Below are 20,329 nucleotides of genomic sequence, written 5' to 3' on the forward strand. Positions count from 1 at the left end.
AGACTGCTGCAGGGGAAAAAACAATGAACAAATCAAACAACAATACCCACAAAACAAACAGACAAAAAAAAACCCCCACTTATTTCACATGTAAAACTCTTTTCCCAGTTTTTTGTCCCCAAAATGCATAACACTAGTGTAAAAACTAAACCACTGTATGAGGCATATTTTAAAGCCTCATATAAACAATGAAGCTTTTATGGCATCCTCAGAGCAAAGAATGTCCAAATATGGCTGAGAGTTAAGTACCCTGAGAATCAACTGCTCTTAATGAATTCACTGAAGTTTGTCAGTCCACATTTACCAAGAATCAGAAGAGAAATAAAGAGAAGCAAACATGATTGAACTCATTTTCCTGAACCATTCTCTAAAGATACGGTGTTATAAACATCCTCCATATCTTGGATACTGGAGGCATCTGTTGACTCTTGGTCGCTGACTACAATTCCTACTGAAGAAAGGCTAGAAATGAAGGAGTGCATCTTTTTTGCATAAATATCCCTAATGTTAAAATAGGGCAGGTCATTGCTTTTCTCTTTGCGATCATTGTTGCACTGGTCTCTATCAATAGCTTTTTGCTTTTGGTAGTACTTAGAAAACTTATTGAAAATAATGGTGATTGGAAGTGCTACCACCAGAATCCCACAGATGATGCAGAGGGTGCCGAGCAGCTTTCCAGCAAGTGTGACCGGGTACGTGTCCCCATAACCAACAGTGGTCATGCTGATGGTTGCCCACCACCAGCAAATAGGGATGCTCTGCAGTTCTGATGAGTCATCATCTTTCTCCACTGAGTAGACAAGCACTGAAAAGATAGAAATCCCAACTGACAGAAACAAAAGCAGAAGTCCAACTTCTTGGTAGCTGTGTCTCAAAGTGGCGCCCAAGGACCGCAGTCCGACGGAGTGCCTGGCCAGTTTCAGGATGCGAAATATCCTCATCAACCGCAGGATCTGCACCACCTTCCCCATGTTCTCAATATCTTCACTTTCTTCTTCCTTCGTGTCCACAGCCAGCGTGGCATAAAATGGGATAATAGAGACAAAATCAATGATGTTCAGTGGTTTCTTCCAGAACTTCTTCTGACTGGGAGCAGTGAAGAGCCTGATCACTAGCTCAGCAGTAAACCAGATGATGCATGTAATCTCCACAGCTTCCAGCACAGGGTCTCCAATCTCCCTGTCATTGGCATCCAGCCTTTGAAATTCTGGCATGCTATGAATGCACATGGCCACAATTGATGCCAGAACAACACTCAGGGATGACACGGCAATTAACTTGGCAGACAAGCAGTATGCAGGATTTTCCATCCTGACCCAGATCTTCTTTCTTATTTCACCAAAACACAGATTATCAAACTTTTCTAGCTCTTTGTCAAATATGGATGACTCTTCATTGGAGGAGTCCATGCTGTCGTTGCTCTTCTGATCCCAGTCTTTTTCAGGACCTTCCTCTTTCCGTTCTTGGTACCGATTGCTGCAGCAGGAATCAATGAACAGCTCATTTATCCCCCAATACTCTATTTCCTGGCAGAAGGAAAAGACACAAAGTTCTTCCATAACGTGAAGTTTGCCCGTATAGTAGAAGTTCAGAACATATCGGAACAAGGAAGGATTCCTGTCAAAGTAGTACTCCTTGTCTGCCACACTGTAATCATCACACAGTTCTAGAATAGCCTCTTCTGAATGGCATTTGAGAAGTTTTCCAAGTCTGGTATGGGGAAATCGGAGCAAGGTGCTTTGATCCACTGATTGCTTAAAGCCACCCACATTCAAATTGATCAGCTCTGCATCTTTGCCAGGTCTGCGGAAAAATTCACCATAAACCATTTTGGACTGACGAGTTCCACTGCTGTTGCCCAATGAGATTACATAGAACCTGAAAAGAACATAAGATATTGTTAGAGCGTTTAATTCAGTTTTGCTCTTGTGACACATTCTTTTCTCCATCTCTGGGTACTGTGAAATGCTGTAACAAAACAAACAATAAAAGAAATAAAATTATGAATACCTTATTCAGCATTTCACAGGTGTAGTTTTAAATTAGTCTGGTTTACAGCTTTAGCAAATTTGAAAGCAGTAGGTTCTGGTTTAGGTCTCCTTTCTACCAGGGTGAAGGAAGACTGCCAAATTCATCTGCAAATCAGTCTCTGTTTTACTACCACACTGAAATTAATAGTCACGAAATCCATGTACTTCAATTATGCAAAAAATCTTCAAAGGGAAAACTTGTCAATCAGTCAAAACATTTGTGATAAAACTTTTGAGCAGGTTTCTCTCAATTACAGTTTCAGCTGAGTTGTATTAATTTATATGATGTTGCAATTTATAATCCACTAGTTCCAATATTATTTGCTTGAATGTGGACAGCAATTACTTTTGCTGACAATTCATTTACTTCTAGGGTAATCCACACAGCAGCTTTCTGTGCTCTTGAAAACATATCACAACTGTTTTTTAAAGATTTTCTGACTTCAGAATGCTGTAATACACATTTGGGTGTCTGCACTCCCTGAGGTATTTTTCTATCTGCCTCCCTACTCACCTCAAGTGTTACAACCCTCTTACAACCTTGGTCAGTTCCAGAATAAATTCCTGTTCTGTCACAGCATAGCTACAACCATTACAGTAATGCTGAGAAGTTGGAAATGTCATCTCTGGAAACTCAGCTTTCTGACATAGAACTTCCACAGTAATTCTTCCTCAACAACTAACTATGGACACCTGCAGATGGACAGCAGGGCATTTAAATGTTTCTGTATTTTACTATAAATTCAGCTGAAACTGAATTCAAAAGGCAGTTAAAGTTACTAGTGAGCAAGTTAACTTTTACAGAACTGCTTTCTTGCTTTCCTCCCAAGAGGATGCTGTTGTAAAGCCAAAACTGGCAATTCTTACACTTGCCATCAGATTATATGTAACTCAAAATCATGAGGAGAGCAAATGTTTTTAATCTCTGACACTTAAACATTAACTGATGTACACTAAGCTAATTTATTTCAATTTAGTATGGAAATCAATTCATTTTAAATGTGAGGAGATAGTATCAAAATTCTCCTGTCCTAAGAGATGACACCTTATGGTGTCATGCTCAGCATGCAGAGCTGGGGGGAGAAGAGGGAAAGAGAGGTGACACTCAGAGTGATGGAGTTGGTCTCCCCAAGTCACCATTAAATGAGATGGAGCCCTGCCTTCCTGGGGACAGCTGGACACCTGCCTGTCCATGGAAAGGGCTCAATGAATTCCTTGTTTTGTCTCACTTCTGCTTTACCTATTAAATGCCTTTTATCTCAACCCACAAGTTTTCTCCTTTTACCTCTCTGGTTCCCTGCCCCATCCCACAGGGGGTGGGTGAGCATGGGGTTGAGCTGCCAGTTAAATCACAACAACATTGAAATGATTGTGCACCTTTAGATTTAGTTTGAAGGCAGGTATTTGCTAGCTAATAGAGTGGTTGTAAGATACATTTGCTCCAGGCATTTCCCAAGGCTTCAGTTTTTAGGAATCATTAAGAGGTCAAGTAAGACCATTGATCCCTCCTCACAGAAGAAGGGCAGCAAGACTCATCTGATAAACATCACCACACTTCACTCATGATCTGGAGCTAAGCTCTGTTTTATAGCACTATAAATAATAAAAAAACATGAATCTGGACTGGGGTGACTGGAAGTCAAAGTATATTCAGACCCAAGAAACCTCTAGTTATTGATTCATTTTAGTCAATACAGTCTTCACTTCTAGCAACTCATTAACACGAGAACCCCGGCAGTAAGTGAGCACTATAAAAACCAGGCAAGATCTCAGATCACAGAGTCACAGACCAATAGAATGGTGAGGGTCAGAAGGGACCTTAAAGATCATCTCATTCCCACCCTCTCTGACAGGGCCAGGGACACCTTCCACTAGAACAGGTTGCTCAGAGGTCCATCCCCCCCAACCTTGAACAATCCTGAATGAAGTAGGATGAAACATCCACAGCTTCCCTGGGCAACCTGTGCCAGGGTCTCACCAGCCCCACAGTAAAGAACTCCTTCCCAATACCCAATCTAAATCCACCCTCCTTCAGCTTAAAGCCATTACCTTCCTGTCTGGGGGCACTTCTGATCATGACAAATAATGACAAATACAAAGCAAGTTTTACTCAGAAATAACTAAAGCAAGAACTTAGTGCTCAGCAAATTCTTAGTACACTAGACTGACTTACAGTTGAGACAGCAATATAAAATCATATTGATGATGCAGATTATATTCATAATGGCACCTCCATGAAATTGCTCTGCATAATAAATTCAGTGGGCAATATTTTGTGTTTTATTTTGAGGGTACTGTAGTCATAATTTGTGCAAGACACAGAGAGAAAGTTGATCTTGCTTATTAAGACCATGGGCCAGAACCTGCTTAATCTGTTACTACTATGAAGTGTTTTTTAGACTACAGAAAGAATGTACAGGAAAAATTCACAATAACTGTGTCAAAAGGAGCTTGATCATGTGAAGAACGTTTTGTTTGACTTGCAGACACCCTGACTCCTGAGCCACGGACCAGGACATTGTTCTGCCAGTTACTATCAGAACAATTTGTGTCACTTTAACAAGTGACTCAAGCCACAGGGCAATGACCACAGATGACAACTTCTGTCTCAGCACAACCTGCTCCCTACTCAAGGAAACCCTTCACTCACTCAGGAAGCTTTTTTTCCTCAAGGGTAAAACTGTGCTCAGCTGGAAATGATATTTTACTGGAGTGCCAAGGCCTGTGTCATGAACATCCTAAGAACATAGAACTACCATGAACTTTGCAAATCTCAACTTCAAGTGCAACATTAACCTCTCTGACTTTCTTCAAATATAATAATAATTATAAATATAATATAAATATTATAATAATAAACTGGAAACCATTCCAAGTCACACAATTCTTGCCCTGGAGAGAGTATAAGAGAACAAATAAACACATAACAGATGTTAGTTTACTTGTTTGCTTTAATTGCTTCAGCTGTTTCAAGGAGCTACTGGCTAAGAATTCATATAGAATAGAAAATGAAACAAGACACAGAAGAAAGATAGTAACTGGAAGAATGAACATTATTTTCCAAGATAACGAAAAAAACCCAACAAATAGAAGTTCCAAATGTTAAGCTCCAGGGCTAAATAAAAGCCAGTCATAAGGAAAGCTGTGTGAAAAGGATACAAACTTTAAAATAAAAACCAAAATGACAGGATCTTCCCAGTCCAATTTGGAGATGGGCTCTAGCCAGTGCTTCTGCAGTCACACATTGTTGGTGAGGCCACAGGCCTATTGTCTTGGAAGGGGAGTTGCAAATTTCTGGGCTTTTAGCAGGCTGTGAAATCCCTAAAGCTCTCAAAAGAGGAGTCCCAGAGACAGTTTGCAGATACAGCCCCTCTGAGACAGCTATGCCACAGATGCGTAACACAGCCCAAAGTGCTGCGGTTTCCAACCTCCTCTGGAACAAACCACTAAGAGATTTTTAGTGACCACATGGATCCCCACACTACACATTTATTTGTTAGCAAAGTTCCTCCTCCTCAGTTATGTTTTGCACAGTATCTACACAAAGTCCTCATTCTATGTGAGGTCCTACACCACAAGCTTCAGAATATTTTTTTTGATGTGTTGAATTTTTGAGCATGGTACCACCTTGGTACCACTGGTAACTCCAGATTGGGGCAGTTTTATCTTTTGTAAGCATTAATCTGTAATTATCCAGGCACAATAGAAAGGAAGTTGAACTGGTTTACAACTGTTGTGCTCTGCTACTTAAAATACTCAAAAAGAGCACATGCCTACAGATTTTCTACCAGTTTCCTTCATGGCTATGTTGTCTTAGCCTCACCTCCTCCTTCCTGCACAGTCACACTCCTCAAACCTCTCAAAATTAAGTTCACATTTTAGCATGGTTCCCTCCAAGATGAAGAACATTAATTAAAGGGCCTAGTCCTGCCCACAGTGAAGTCACAAGGGATGTAACACTGATGTGAACCTGAAAGGACACACAAATCCTGTAACTCTACAAAGTATTTCCAGAGCTCAAAGACGTGTTCTCCCCAAGGAATGTGATGATCTTGGTAGATCTCCATTTTAGGGTTCCAAATTCAGGAAATTCAGCTGTGAGTAAATTCCCTCTAAGGAATCTTACATTGACACTCAGCCATGCCCAGGAAGCAGATTTTGTCTCCTAATGATGCAGACAAACACCTGGGCTGTTACTTCTGCTAATTTCTCGACAGTTAAGAGCTTCTACCAATCACCCAAGCTACACACGTGCAGGCTTTGACACCTAAGTACTTCTAAAACCATAACAACCTTCAGCTCAGGATCAACATTTCCCTGATTTTTGAAGTGTTTGAATTTCTGCACTCATCAGAGGGCAAATACTTGTCTAATGCACCACCTAGAAGTACTGTCTACATTTTCTGACTCACTGAGCAGAGAAAAACATTTAAATGCATGTATAATTTACTTGATCAATCACAATTAGGGATTTGGACTGAAATCCAGTTAGCATGACTTAAGTTGTTGTCTGTCAGCTGGGCAGTAATAACTGCTTTAGCACACTTAATTAAACCTGGAAAAATGCAAGGTAACAAAGAGGCACAGCCTCTTTCACTGTGATATAAGCTGCAACATTCAACTCGTTGTAATACTTGACACAGTTAATTGTACAGTCATTCACAGGCTATGATGGCAGAGGTGAATTTTAAAAAGTCATCTAGCACAAATAGCAAGACCACCTGAAGTAACCACTCTGTGGTTATGGACTCTGTGAGGCAAAGAGAATAAATTAATCAGCTAAATTATTTTCTCAGCTGTAATTTTTTTTTTGTATTCCACTGGCAATATCATCCTTTATCCAGATTATTGCATTAAAATGCCATGAAAATAATAGAATTTTGCAACTACATTTCTTTTAAAATTGATTCAATACAACCTCCCAGAAGACCTCAGGTAAATAAAGTTTGAGTTGAATTTTGTTCTGATGCTGCTCCCATGTAAGCCTACTTGGCTATGTTCACCCCAGTGCAATTCTACTGTCACCAGGCTGTTCCAGAAACTGAGCCTGTGCCAAATGCTTGTGAAACTTTGCAATAGAATGAAGATCAGAAAGAGATGCTCATCATTTGCAAACAACCATAGCTGTTAGAAGCACTACTGACATTCAAATGTAAAATTATTTAAATATTCTTACCTTTGCATTTAAATATTCGTACCTGTCGAAAAAACAGTCTTCAAATATAGGGGGTTAAAAAAAAAAAAAACACCTCCTCCAAAAGACTGATAAGGAAGAAATAAAGCTTTTACAACTGAGAGTAAAATAACAGAAGCAAGAATAGGAGAAGCATCTCCAGCCCATGGTTCCCAGCACTCAGCCAGGCACAGGTTTTTGGGGGTGAATCACCAAAGGTGGGGTCCACTCTGCCATGATAAGCAGCCTATATGAGTAGTGCTATAAGGTGTGTAACTTTCATGGGACTCATACAACGTAAAATGAATCCCCTCAAAGTGAAATTCTGCTATTTCCACTATGAGGATGAGAGGATATGCCAAGGGTTGGATATGAGAAAGGGGAAAGGGCAAACACACCAGCTGTAGCCTGCACATGACAGAAGCTTCTTGGGAATGCAGTATGTGATCTGAACTTCTTTCTCATACTCATAAAGAACAAGTAGCAACACCTAATACCACCCAGTTATCAGAATGTCACCTTGTAAAATGATTAAAGTAAAAAAAAAATTATCCTCTCTCTGACTTGAAAAGGCCCTGGAGATAACACACATTATGAGAGTTAACAAGGCTTGCACCTTGCAACATTCCCAAAGGCTCTGCAATTTATATTCTGTTCATATAAATTAAAAGATCATTATCCGCAACTAAGTGGAAGTGACAGATTAAAATGTGCTGGCTTGAAAACCAACCTGTAAAGCCCCACCACTGAAGCACAGTCAGAATGCTGCAGTGACCAAACCTGTCCCACAGCCAGCCCAGACAGACAGCTGACCACACCAAGCACTTCTTGTGTTCTATTGTCCCAAGGGCTGAAGTTCACAGAAATATCTGAGAAGGTACCAAAGGCATTGTTACAAGCAGGTCAGCACTGCTGTGGTTGATGGTAAAATAAATTGTTTCTCTCCAGGTTATTTTGGCAATAAGAGCCTTATTTGACAGGTCATATTAATGGCACCCATCAAGAGCACAGCCTCAAAACACAAAGTACTATCTGGAGTGGACATTGCAACTTGCAGGTCTTGGTACCTCTGTAACAAGCACAATTCCTATGGATCCCTTCCCCAGATTATTTTTTTGTACCCCTTTTTCCACTGAGTTCTCCATTTTTTTCCATTCAGGTACTCCTCCAGTGATCACAATGAACATAAAATCCTATTGTTACACTTACTGGGGCAATTTGTGATACCATTAGTTGTCAAAAATATTTGATAGATGATCCCAACGTCAAACACTTCATATAGGAAAAAATGATGCAGAATAAAAATATATCAATATACTTCTTAAAAATAATTCTGCATTCTCCATCATTGATTAGTCTAGAATCTAAGATGATCCTTGGTGAAACTGTAATTCACTTATAAATGTTGTTTGATTTTGAAAGGTTACCTACCTAAGCAAGGAAAACAATGCAGATACCCAGACACAGAGAGCAGCGTCCCTGAAGTCACACAGCAGATCAGCTGCCCACAAACAAGCCCACTTCCCTCTCACCATTACCTCCTTCAGTCTCCCCAAAAGCTATCACACACCACTCCAGGAACTGCTACCCTGACACATGTGGGCCCAGAGCCAGCAGTCAAATGCATTCTGACAGTTCAGCTAATAAAAACCAACAAAATTTATCTAGCATAGAAAATCTAAATACCATTCCTGTATTTACAGTGCAGTTTCAATGTCCATGGTTGTGTCGAGGGGCTGTGATGGCAGAGGTGAGAAACTGCCCCATCTATCCCACCACAACTCCTCCAGGCCTAACATAAAGGGATGAACAATTAGACATTATATCTTTTCTCTAACACACAGGTCCATGAACCGCTGAAGACTTCCCTGAGTTTTTAAGAAGAGTGTTAATGGTTCACAAGCACAGTGGAAAATTATACCCACATAGAGCTGCAACTCTTCCACATTTAGGAAAAGAATGCTGACCTTAGTGCAATTCAGAATATTCTTATCTCTTGTGGAAGGGGTACAGAGTGTTAAAATTAAGATTTAGCTCACTGCCAAGAAGACTGATCAGATACTCAAAATCTTCTATTTGCTTGTCCATCCTACATCTTCTGACTGCAAAGTAGAACTAGTTATCCTGATTTCTCACTTTGGAGTCAGAGGACCTGTCCTCCTATTCCTAGTTCAGATGGCAGAACTGTTGATCATTTCTGCTCCCAGGTTATCTCTTCCCACTCCTAATTTCTTTACTTTTTTAATTTTTTTTTTATTTTTTATTTTTGGAAGCAAGGTAATATTTTTAAAGGACACAAATCCAATCAAAACAGTCAATTTCACTGGGTGAAAAAGTTGCTCTGAACAATCTAAAATCTATGCACCACATAAAGCAGGACTTTTCCTCCTTAAACTGGGAAGAAACAATAACATAAACAGCAGGACTATGTTGCAACACATTACAGCAGTAAAAACTGCAAGGAGACCTGAAACCAGTCCCTCTGTGCTACCAGCAACACCTTCACTAGCACAGCCACGGGAGCACAGAGCTAAAAGGGCAATCCAGCTGGAGAGCATCACCTGGCTACACATTTTAAATCCATTATACCTTTATTCTGCAAACTCCTGGCTTGGGGATAAGCTGCTTGAACAAAAAAATTCTCTTGCTGGAATATGGCTCTGGGTGTACCTCACCCATTTGTTGGAGCCTTTTTAATTTATTTAGAAATAAGATGCTTACATTAGTGACATACCGCTGAATACAGAAAACAGGCTTAGAATGGACCTTGAAGAGTGATATAATTCAGCTTCTCCCCCTCCTCAAGGCAGGATCAGCTACTTCTAGACCAATTTTGGCAGATGTTTATTTCATCTCCCATGATAAAGCCTCTCCAGAGAGATTGTGGAATCTGGTCCTGCGCTCGAATGCCCTTGTTCTCCCAAAATTATTTTCCTAACATCCATTTAAGCACATTGTGCTGCAGTCCAGGCCCACAGATGTGTACATGCCCAGCAGATTTGGAATAGGATGGAGTCACTGAGGAAGGACAGCAGAAACAGACAATCTACAAATGCTCCACGAGTCAGTTCCTTCCTTTGCTATATATTTAATTTTACTTGACAGCCTAAGTAGATAAAGTTATATTGTATTTATTTTTTTATGTCTTGAACAAATTCTATTAATTTTAGAGATAAACAAAGGTTTTCTTGACCACAGTGAAGTTCTCCAAGATATTCAGAGTCTCTTAGGCAACAAGAACACAAGCAATTGTTGTTGTGAATATTTTGAGTGAAACCTTCAACTGAAAATCTGTAAAAACACTTGTGTTTGCAGCATGTTAATCTCACTAAAGGAGCCAGTACTGTTCAATATAAATTCTCTTGACCCCAGACAAGTCTGAAGCAGAGCTCCAAATCTCACTTACATGTAAGTTCTGTGGTCTGCTGTGATCCAACATTCACTTTCAAAGCATCCAAGTAACTTTTACAATGTGCTAATATGCATGACTTGAGGTCACAGGCTAAGGAAGGATATGTGGAGGCAGCTGGAAAAAATATCTGCAAGGGACATAGGGTTCAGAGCCACACTGCAAACCTCACCCACACTCAGGCCTCCAGAAGCCTCCATTTCTTGGAGCACTCAGATTTTGGTACTTGCTCACTGCTCCTACGCTGGACATCGTTTGGTTACACCACTCCTCTTGACGTTCCAGGCAGCATAACAAACTAATTTGTAGTGAAAAGATCCTCTGGAAGTCATCTTGACCCACCCAGTGTCCAAGCTGGTTCAGTGAAAGAAGGCTGTTCAGGGCCAACTGTTTTTTTTTAACACCTCCAAAATTTCCCAAACTCTCTGGTAACCTGGTCCAGCTGGACCCCTCTTATGGGGAAAATATTTCTCCTAAAGCCTAGTTAGACCCTCTTCTGCTCCAGTCTGGGTTCAGTGGCTCCTTCTGTGGACCTGCTGGCTACAGCCTTGCTGACAGAGCCCAGGAGGCAGCTGGCCCTACTGGGAGGGCACAGAGCTCACTCAAGTTCTGCACACTGCCTACCCCAATGCCCACATCCTTCTCTGGAGCTGCTTTCCATTCAGTCAGCCCCCAAAATGCTGCATGGGGCTACTTCATCCCAGATGGAGCCCTTTAAACAGCATCCCATCAGTCAACCAGTGCATTATTAGTCATCTCAGTCCTTAAAAAACAAAGGTGCTTTCCCTATTTATTTCAACCAGGCTGTGCCCACAAAGCATTCAGCAAGAAAGGACATTTGCCAGAAAATGTGTGAAGCGAGTACGTGACAGGCTAAGACACAGAATTGCATCACTGCACCACTGTTCAACTGAGTATTCACAGAAGCTGAGGCATTGTCATTGCACACAAAAAGGGACAGCCAGCAAGTAAGTTTTTTCACAAAAAAGTATCAGTCCTAACCAGTGCAATTCATTTCAGCACTTGTCAGTATTATTACCCATTATTTTTTCAGGGTACACCATCACCTGGATTTACATATGTAAAGCAATATCACACATTGGCACAATTTGTAAGGTGCTGGGGGTGCTGTGTGTGTGGGCTGGATTCTGGCTGGTACATGTGTGTGCACAGCCCAGAACAATACAGCCATGTAATCAACTCAAAGGCAGACCTTATAAAATTACTCTGGTGCCATTTTCTCTATTGTCTGCCAATGGCAGAAAGGTTGGAACAGATACAAAGCCAAACCCGATATGAAGAAATTTCAGAAGTCACAATCCAGCCCTTTCTCTTCTTACTTCTCCCACCTTTTTTTTACAAATATATTTTTCTAACTTTTAAGATGACCCACATAAATGTCCAGAGAGGGAAAAATGGAGGTGTATGGCTGCATAAATCCTAATCCCATAAAATTAAAAGATGTTTTGTGGAAGACTTTAACATGCGATTTCTTAGGTTTTTGCTTGGGCTAAACTTCAGCTAGATAGATTCATAAACTCCCAAACAAGCCCCCAGGATTCTGAAGGCACCACACACCAAGAGGTCCAGAGGAAGATCTGAGATCCTAACTACAAGTCTCCCAAGAAAGAGTTGGAGTTAATTAAGCACATGCAGTGCATTGGAAGAAACAGAGCAAAACAGATTTGGGTGCTGTTGGTAGCTTCCCTTTACAAACTGCTGCAGGAGGCAAAGCACCACTGAACATCACTGTAAGCAAAAACTTGTTTGGCCTTAAGGGCAGTGCTAATCTAAAGTTCTCAAGAAGAAAAAGAAGATACTTGAAATTATACTTTTTTCTTTCTGTCTACTGTTGAATGAGGTACTTCAGTATGTGCTCAGTAAAACTCCGGAGAGAAAAATGACAACTTCTGCCTCTCACTTCATTTGTGAGGCAGTTTTACCACAGCCCTCAGACTTAGTATCTGAATATATAAACCCTTGATATCATCTGAAATCAGTAATACTCATCTAAGAGAACATGTCTGACTGCCTAAGACCCAAGTCTCAGGGCCAGGAGCTTTTAGAGGTGTCAGCTGAGACTCAGTCCAAATTTTCCAGAGACTTGGTCCAAAGTTTTCAGATAGAGTTGAACACACACGAGCAAAAGGAGACTTTTCAAGTCACGTTGGACTTCTCTCAAGCTAATGAATAAAACTCTGCTTGGTATTGCTCAAACCAGGGCTTTTGCTCAGCTCCAAGGATAAGTGATAGCCTAAGACTGAAACACATCCCCTGCCTACAGCACTTACAGAAGAGCTCAGAAAAGACTGGCTTCATGGTCAGGAAATGGACGGAGCATCCCAGAGAGCCAGGAACAAGCACTTCCCCTAGCAGCAAGTGCTTGCAGATCAAGCTTTTCTCACTTTTGAGATTCACAGGTTTCAGTGGGATCCACAATAACTCTTATTTGAGCACCAAACATGCCATGAGCTAATTTTCCTTTTTTTTTTTGTAGCTCTTTTCTGTCATCGTAATAAATTAATCAAAGTAAGTGGGAAAAACTTTGCCTGGCCTAACATCCAGCAAACTGTAAAACAAAATCATGACTCCCTGAAAAGAACAGCTTACAATGAGAACATAAACACCATTACTGTTCCAGACTAATAGCAGTGAGCTGAAATACCACCAAGAACTCATTCTATCCCCCTTGTCCAGCTCAAGCTTTTACCAATTTCATGGGTGAGTTAAAAGAGCAGTATTGATCTATGCTGGCTGCCCTTTTCACAGCAAACATTGCACTGGACAGGAAGACACACAGATCTTTAGCTTAAGAAGAATATACAAGGCAGCATCATTTTCTGCAGCTTATTCAAGGGAAAAGGTGTCTGCCCCTAAAATGTCACGCTGAAACCATCATTCAATGCTTGTCACTAGCTACAGCTAAACCATGGAGGACTGATTTACATTTGTGCTGCAGTAAGGAGTGAGCTGTTTTCAAAATGAAAAACCTAACTTATGGCTCTATTTGCTCTTCTCTCAATGGGCAATAAATGGAATTCATAAAATTACCAAGCAGCTTTGGAATTGTAACCTAATTAAATCAGCAGTAACTGATTGAAATAACTGAAAATTTTTATATATATAAGAAAAAGCCTTCAATAAAAAAGAGTTTTCTTTGCCCCATACTCAGTCTTCCACCACCCCTGTTTTAAACATACTGATTGACAATTGTCCACAAAATTAATATTGTATATTTATAATTGCACCTCGCAAACTATGAGGGTGATTCTTCTCTCACTGAAGCCAGGAGTGAGAAGCCCCTTGCTCCCTGTGTCACACACCACCATGGTAGCAAAAAGGTTCTAGAGCTGAAGCCTCCACAGCAGTTAACACCAGAGGAAGCAGCAATAGCTCTTGTCTGCTGAAGGAGAGGAAGTAGAAGAGAAGCAAGGAGCATGGCAGAGCAATCAGAAGTGCTTCCAATTTTTATGAAACTACCCAGGCTGTGTTGTAACTCCTCCATGCAAACCAAAGCTGTTATAGATTTTTCCTGAGTTGATTATCTGCCTCCCACAGGTAAGATGTTTGTACTTATATGAACATCAACAGTCAATTTGTTAAGCTAAAACAACAAAAACCAGAGAAATATGAAACTGTATATGGGGCACAAAATTGCCAATACTAAATTTTACAAGATTGATGTACAAGATAGTTTTTGTCCATAAATCTCATAGCACTTTATTAAGTGCTGTGAGGCAGATGCCTAGAGCTCCATGCTTTGGAAGCTCCACCTGAGACTTGAGATGTGACCTTCTCAATGTCATGGAGCAGATCAACATGCTCTACTTCAACATTCCCAAGTCCATGAAGTCTGCCATTGCTCTGAGGGGAAGACAAGCAATCCTCTGCCCAAGCTGAGCTCTGAGCCTGTCATTAGAGTAGCACTGAGCTAGAATGATTGAACATGTGGAAGAACCAACCAGTTTTTAAGGTATCAGCTGGCATCTAAACTGCTTGTCCAAGCTGATGAACAAAGGACAAAAATGTAAAAAAAGGAAGAAAAAGGAGGAAGCAAAAATTCTGCCTCAGACCATAAATAACCCGTCCTCCTTAAACCATCCACACTCCATTTTGTCCATGTGGCTTTTGCTGGTTTTTACTGACAGGCTGGTAAGACCAAAAAAATTTGAAAAAATTTTGGAAAAAAGAAAAAAAAAGAGAAAGTTAATGGAAAAAAGAGCAGTTAATTCCTTACCCTTTACCCTGTTCGGAGCATACACAGCTCCAGTGGCACAGGTGCACCTCAACACCTCACAGGGCAAGAAGGGACAACTGCATCTCTTGCTGCTGCTGGCACAGGTGAGGATGGTGCCAGGCTGCCCATCTGCCACCATCTGCCCGTGGATTGGCTCTGGGTTCACAGCCCAGCAGCTCTGCCTGTCCAAGATCAACCTTTAAGACATAAACCTGCCTGGAGGAGATGGAAACAGACACTGAGCAAGCCAAAGTCAGGCTGATGTCTGCAGCCAGGGCAGGTGGCTGCTCTGAACAAAAGGGAGTCTGAAGGGCTGAGCAGTAGTGGCCTCTCCTGGAGCCCCCTCCCAGAAATTCCTCAGCAGCTACGAGAGCTGGTACACCAAGACCCCTCCCCTCAGTCCCCACCCACCTGTCAGGGATGGGAAGGCAAAATGGGTAAGACACCTTAGTGTGAAGGGCATGAAGATGAGCTGGAGAGTTTGTGGATAAAAGAAAGGAGAACAGGAATTCATGCTATGACCAGGGACATCAGGACTACCCAGCAGACAGAGAGCAGTGACAGAAACAATTTAGAGAGGGCAAAATGAGTGCACCCTTCCACACCTTTACACCAACATTACCAGCACACAGAGACCAACATGTTTACTCCAGACTTACCTGAGCTCTTTGCTCAACAGTGCATGAAAATCGAGGTCTCAGGCTTTCCCTGTAACATAGCAAATGGCCCCAAATGGACAGGAAAGCAAGCAGGACAAGAACAGTGGGACCTTCTAATACAAATCATAAAGCTCATCTTGCCAGAAGACAAATGTCTCTTGAAAATTACTGTGGAATTAGCTCCCTCAGAAACTAAGGATCAACACAGTCAACATCATCTCCCTCTGCAAGAGAGATAAATATTCTAGAAGTCATCTCCTCTAAAATAGAATGAAAAAACAAAAGAAAACCATTACAAGTGACTGTCATATCCAGAACACCCTTGCAAGAAAAACGAGCCAGTTGTGCACAAATGACAGATGACAGCAGTTTAACACACTGCTGTTAGGACGTCAGGTACAATATGAATGAGACAAGACGAGCAGAACACGTTCACATAAAATGGAAAGTACAGTAATAAGAAAAGAAGCATCAGTAAAATATGGAAAAATGAAAAGGACCAGGAGGAAATGAGGTATAAAAAAGAAAAAATGGTAAAGAATGGAGCAACATACTGAGGTAGCATACTGAAGCAGACGATTCCCTGGCATTAACTGGTGCAGAACCATTGACTGGAACAGGTCAAGGACAGTTCCTGTCAGCTGGGGATTTGGTCCTCCACACAGAACCAGGCAATGTCAGTGACAGCATCCTGCCTGGTTTCCTTGGGATGCCTTCCCCCTCAGAAAGTGAAGAGGCAACACAGGAAGAAAATAAGATGATGCCATAAATTAAAAGGCAAGGCTTAACAGAAATAAAAAAATAGATGAAGAACAAGAAATAAAAACAAAGGGATGGGGCAAAGGCAAGATAAAAAGAAAATATCCACAGATTAGTGGAGTACATTTTATTTATTCATGATCTCTGTTTTATTATGTGTCCTTGGCAGATGTCCCACAACTGAAAATTTGCAAGGCAAATACTGATGCGAGTTTAGAGACTTCAGCCTTGTTTCTAGTCATTAGCCTTGGGCAGATCTTTTTAATATGTGTGCCCCAATAGGAAGTAAACAAGTTCCTTAAATCAAGAGTCTTTGGACAGGAGACATGCTGCAAACAAATGGGCTTAGGCAGGGACTCCAGGAGGTAAGACCAAAAGCACGGTCTCGACCGGTTCTCAGGTAACCAGGCTGAAGGTCAGGCTGCTCGTACAGACATTGCCTAGCAGGATACAGACTGCTCTGACCAACTCACACCAGACCTTGCCTTTCACACACCCTCCCTGTTAATCAGCACTTATTTCACCTGAGAGATGTGGGCTCAGCCTGCCCAGCTGGCAGGACAGGGATGCCAACAGCCGTGGCAGCGGTGGCAGCAGTCTCTGGAGCCATCCCAGCAGCGAGGCAGGACACAGCAGGACACAGCAGGACACGTGTCCAGCACCAGCCTGGCCAGGGCCCAGCCAGAACAAAAAGCACACCTCTGGCAGAGGCACTGGTGCTGAGTGCAGAAAGCTCAGCTGCCTCACTCTCCAGGCAGGTTTGAGGTGCCTCTGCAGCTCGGCTCAGTCACTGCAGAAATTTGTTTTGCACTGAGGCTGAGTGGTCTTGGCACTGAGTGTGAGTAGTTGATTTTATCCTGCCTGTGGCTGTAATTGCACAGCTAAGGTGATACTGGTGGCCAAACACCAGTTTATTGTCTTTTAGGTTTAAGGTGCTTTTATTCTTCTTGCCCTGGGCAAGCTGCTAAGTCCTGGAGAGGTGGAGCAAAGAACTGCTCCTCCTTCAGGACCTCTGTGTTTCTACAAAGGACATTCTAGTGAAACATCTGACCTCACCTGTCCCAGGAACAATGCCAGGGGTCACACTGCAGTTTGTATCAGCTCAGCTGAAAGCTGATCATTGATTTTCTTTTGCCCACACTCACAAATAGGAAGTTGAAAGGCTGCTACAACTTCTGTGGGTTGCCTTATTGCTGAGACAGGTAACAAGACATAGACATTTACAGACAAGGAAGAAGGTCTCTAAAAAAAGAGCTTTAATGTCCTCTGCTACGAATACATATAGATTTACTCTTTTTTTAATTGCAAGACCCTCTTAAATCTGTCCAGACACTATAAAGTAGATCTAACAGACAAGAAGAGAACCATGATTTAGGAAATCTGATATTATTTCTGGACCTTCCTCATACTTTAATTCCTGAAATTGAAATAAAAATCTAATGATCTCTTTTTAAAGAAAACTGTTTTGAAATCTACAGCTAAGAAGCACCCTTGTAAAAGCTAGGGATGACTACTGTCAATTAAAGTTCTTTTATCTCATTTAGCAACCTACCTGTATTTAAATAATTTACACAATTTCAGAACATAAAATCATTCTTGTCTACCCACAGTGCTATCTCAGCAGAAATTCAGATATAGAAACTAAAAAGTTTCTTCCTTACAAGCCTTATAATTGTCTTTCATTCCCCCAAACGACTACTGCTGCAATGGGCAGCTTCCCCCCAGCGGCAGATATTAAATACATCATGCAAAGTTGAAAAACCACCTCTACTTCGTGGCTTAGGATATGAACTCAGATCAATTCCTACCAAAACTGCAGTTTATTTAACCCTAGCTGATTCGAGGAGAGAAAGAAATTTGGGAAATGCTGCAATTTTGACTGAAGAAAGTAAGAATGAGTGGTCCAGGACATGTCTCTGAAAATGAGATCTGCCCCAGGTATCCCAAGTCAGACACCTAGAACTTGACTCATACACCCCCTCTGAAACTCCTGGCTCCCCTACAAAAGGCATGTCTGCTCCCCCTGTCCCCTCAGGACGGTAGCTTGAGTGCCTTATGCCATCTATTGGCCTAGACCAGTGACAGGCGCTCGGAGAACTTTAATTCTGGGAAAGCGACTGTGTTAAAAGGAATCTGTCGGCAGATCTGTAAATTCCGCTAATGGAATCAATACACTGCCTCTGTTCAGATCTTGAGGTCTACCTTGCCCAGCAGACACACTGAGTTCAGCTCCCAGAATAACCAGCAGCTGTGCTTTGCATTAGGCAGATGAAAAGTAGTACATAGCGATCTCGCAGGCAAGAAAATCCGGAAAATAAGCAGAGAGAATTTTCGCTGTCCTACACATGAACATTTAAAAAGTCATTCATAAACGGAGAAAGTTCCTTCAAAATCCACTTAGTTCTAAAATCTCGTTGACTATCCCCAACTTAGTAAATTCTACTTTAAACCAGACGCGCACAGTGGAGAAACTTCTTCCACGTTTCCTTAGCCACAGAAGCTACTGTAGCCATTCACGGCTGCCTAAATCTAGTTTACTTTTTAACCTAAACGAGTTTCTCAAAGACAAGGCAGAGCTGAGCAATGCGAAAGGACTCAGAGGCATCGCTACTGATTGATCCTCTCCCGCGCAGGCCATTACAAAGCAGCCGCGGAGATGCGGGCAGGACGCGTCCCCTCCGAGGGCCAGAGCGGTGCCCGCGCCCCCGCTCCGGAGCCGCCTCCCCGCAGAGGGGCTGCACTCCCGAGCCGGAGGCTCAGGGCAAGACTTCGGCGGGGCAGCGAACGCGCCGAGGCTCCCCTTCCCCAGGTGGCTTCCTGTGCACCCCTCTTCCTCCTCCTCTTCCTCCTCCCCCGACTGTTTGCCCCGCAAAACCCAAGGAGAAGGCACCGCGCCGGACTCCGCGCTGTCTCCTCCGAGCCGCAGCCGGGGCAGCGCTGCCTACCTGGAGCCGCGGCCGCCGCCGGCCGCCCCAATGCGCTCCGCCGGCTCCGCGGGGCCGCCCGAGGTGGGAGGGGAAGGCGGGCGGCGGCAGGCGGGCTCAGCCGAGTCCCCTCCCCGGCCCCGGGCATCCCCCGGCCCCGCTCCCGTCGCGGCGCGCAGAGGTCCCGCAGCGCCCTCGGGGGCTCCGCTCCGTTCCCCGTGGTTCCGCACCGCTCCCCGCGGGGCCGCCTTGCCTCCGGGGGTCCCGGTCCGCTCACGCCCGGGCGGTCGGTGCTCCCCACAAGTCCCGCTCCACGCCCCGGGGATCCTGCTCTGTGGCGGAGTCCCACCCCCACGGTTTCCTCTTCTTTCCCGGAGCGTTCCCGCACTTCGTCCGTCGGTCCCGCACAGCACCCCCGGCGTGTCGCCCGGCGCCCGGGGACGCCCCGCTGGGTTCCCCGGGGCAGTCCCGCACCCGCCGGACCCCGCGCCCGGAGCACGCGTGCGGACCCGGCTGCGCCGCTGCCCCGCTCCGCCACCTACCAGGCACGCCCGGGCAGTCCCCGCTCTCCCGCGGCTCGGGCAGGGCGCGGAGGGGGCCGCCCGTGCGGAGGGGCGATGCTGCCGAGGCGGAGGGGCTGGGCCGGCCGCCTCCCGCCCGGGGCTGCGGCGGCGGCGCGGAGCCGGTGCCGGCCCTGCCGCCCGTGCCGCGCTCTGGGCTGCGGGGCTCGCCCCGTCCCGCTTTTGTGCGGCGGCGGGGCCGGCGCTGCGCGCTGCGCTGTCAGCGCCCAGCGATTGATCTGCCATCGATTCCCAGCGCCCGCGTGCTGAAGTGGCTCATACGCGGCTTGATGAGCTGGCGGTGCAGCCTGAGATGCGGAGCGTCCTCCGCACGCTGCAGGGGGAAGGAATTTGTTTTCCGTGTTGTGCCTCAGAGAAGTTGTCTGCTTGTGTCAGGGCTCAGTTCTGCCCGGTTAAAGTCAGAGGGCAATGGGAAGCCAGGCCAGCTCCCAGTGTAACTGGAAAGCGCAGCTGCGACAGCCTTCCACGATTAAACATTTTGTCTGTTTCAGTGGTGTCGTTTTGAAAATTGCCGATAATGAACGGGTTGGTTTATTCCTTCATTACAAATACTGACA

The 20,329-nt window shown here is 43.7% G+C and overlaps 1 protein-coding gene across 1 annotated transcript; it reads right to left on the bottom strand.

Annotated features, from left to right (window-relative positions):
- Positions 1 to 347: 347 nt before the first annotated feature.
- Positions 348 to 19,259, bottom strand: KCNS3 (potassium voltage-gated channel modifier subfamily S member 3; the record flags this gene model as incomplete). The annotated part of the gene is made up of 2 exons (XM_084202586.1): positions 19,213 to 19,259; positions 348 to 1,878 (listed from the first exon to the last, which is right to left on the bottom strand). Exon 2 carries the CDS (start codon positions 1,827 to 1,829, stop codon positions 348 to 350), a length of 1,482 nt encoding a protein of 493 aa, XP_084058712.1. The 5' UTR covers positions 1,830 to 1,878; positions 19,213 to 19,259.
- Positions 19,260 to 20,329: the final 1,070 nt, after the last annotated feature.

The sequence above is a fragment of the Fringilla coelebs genome (assembly GCF_963513975.1).
Source record: "Fringilla coelebs genome assembly, chromosome: 3".
Taxonomy (NCBI): domain Eukaryota; kingdom Metazoa; phylum Chordata; class Aves; order Passeriformes; family Fringillidae; genus Fringilla; species Fringilla coelebs.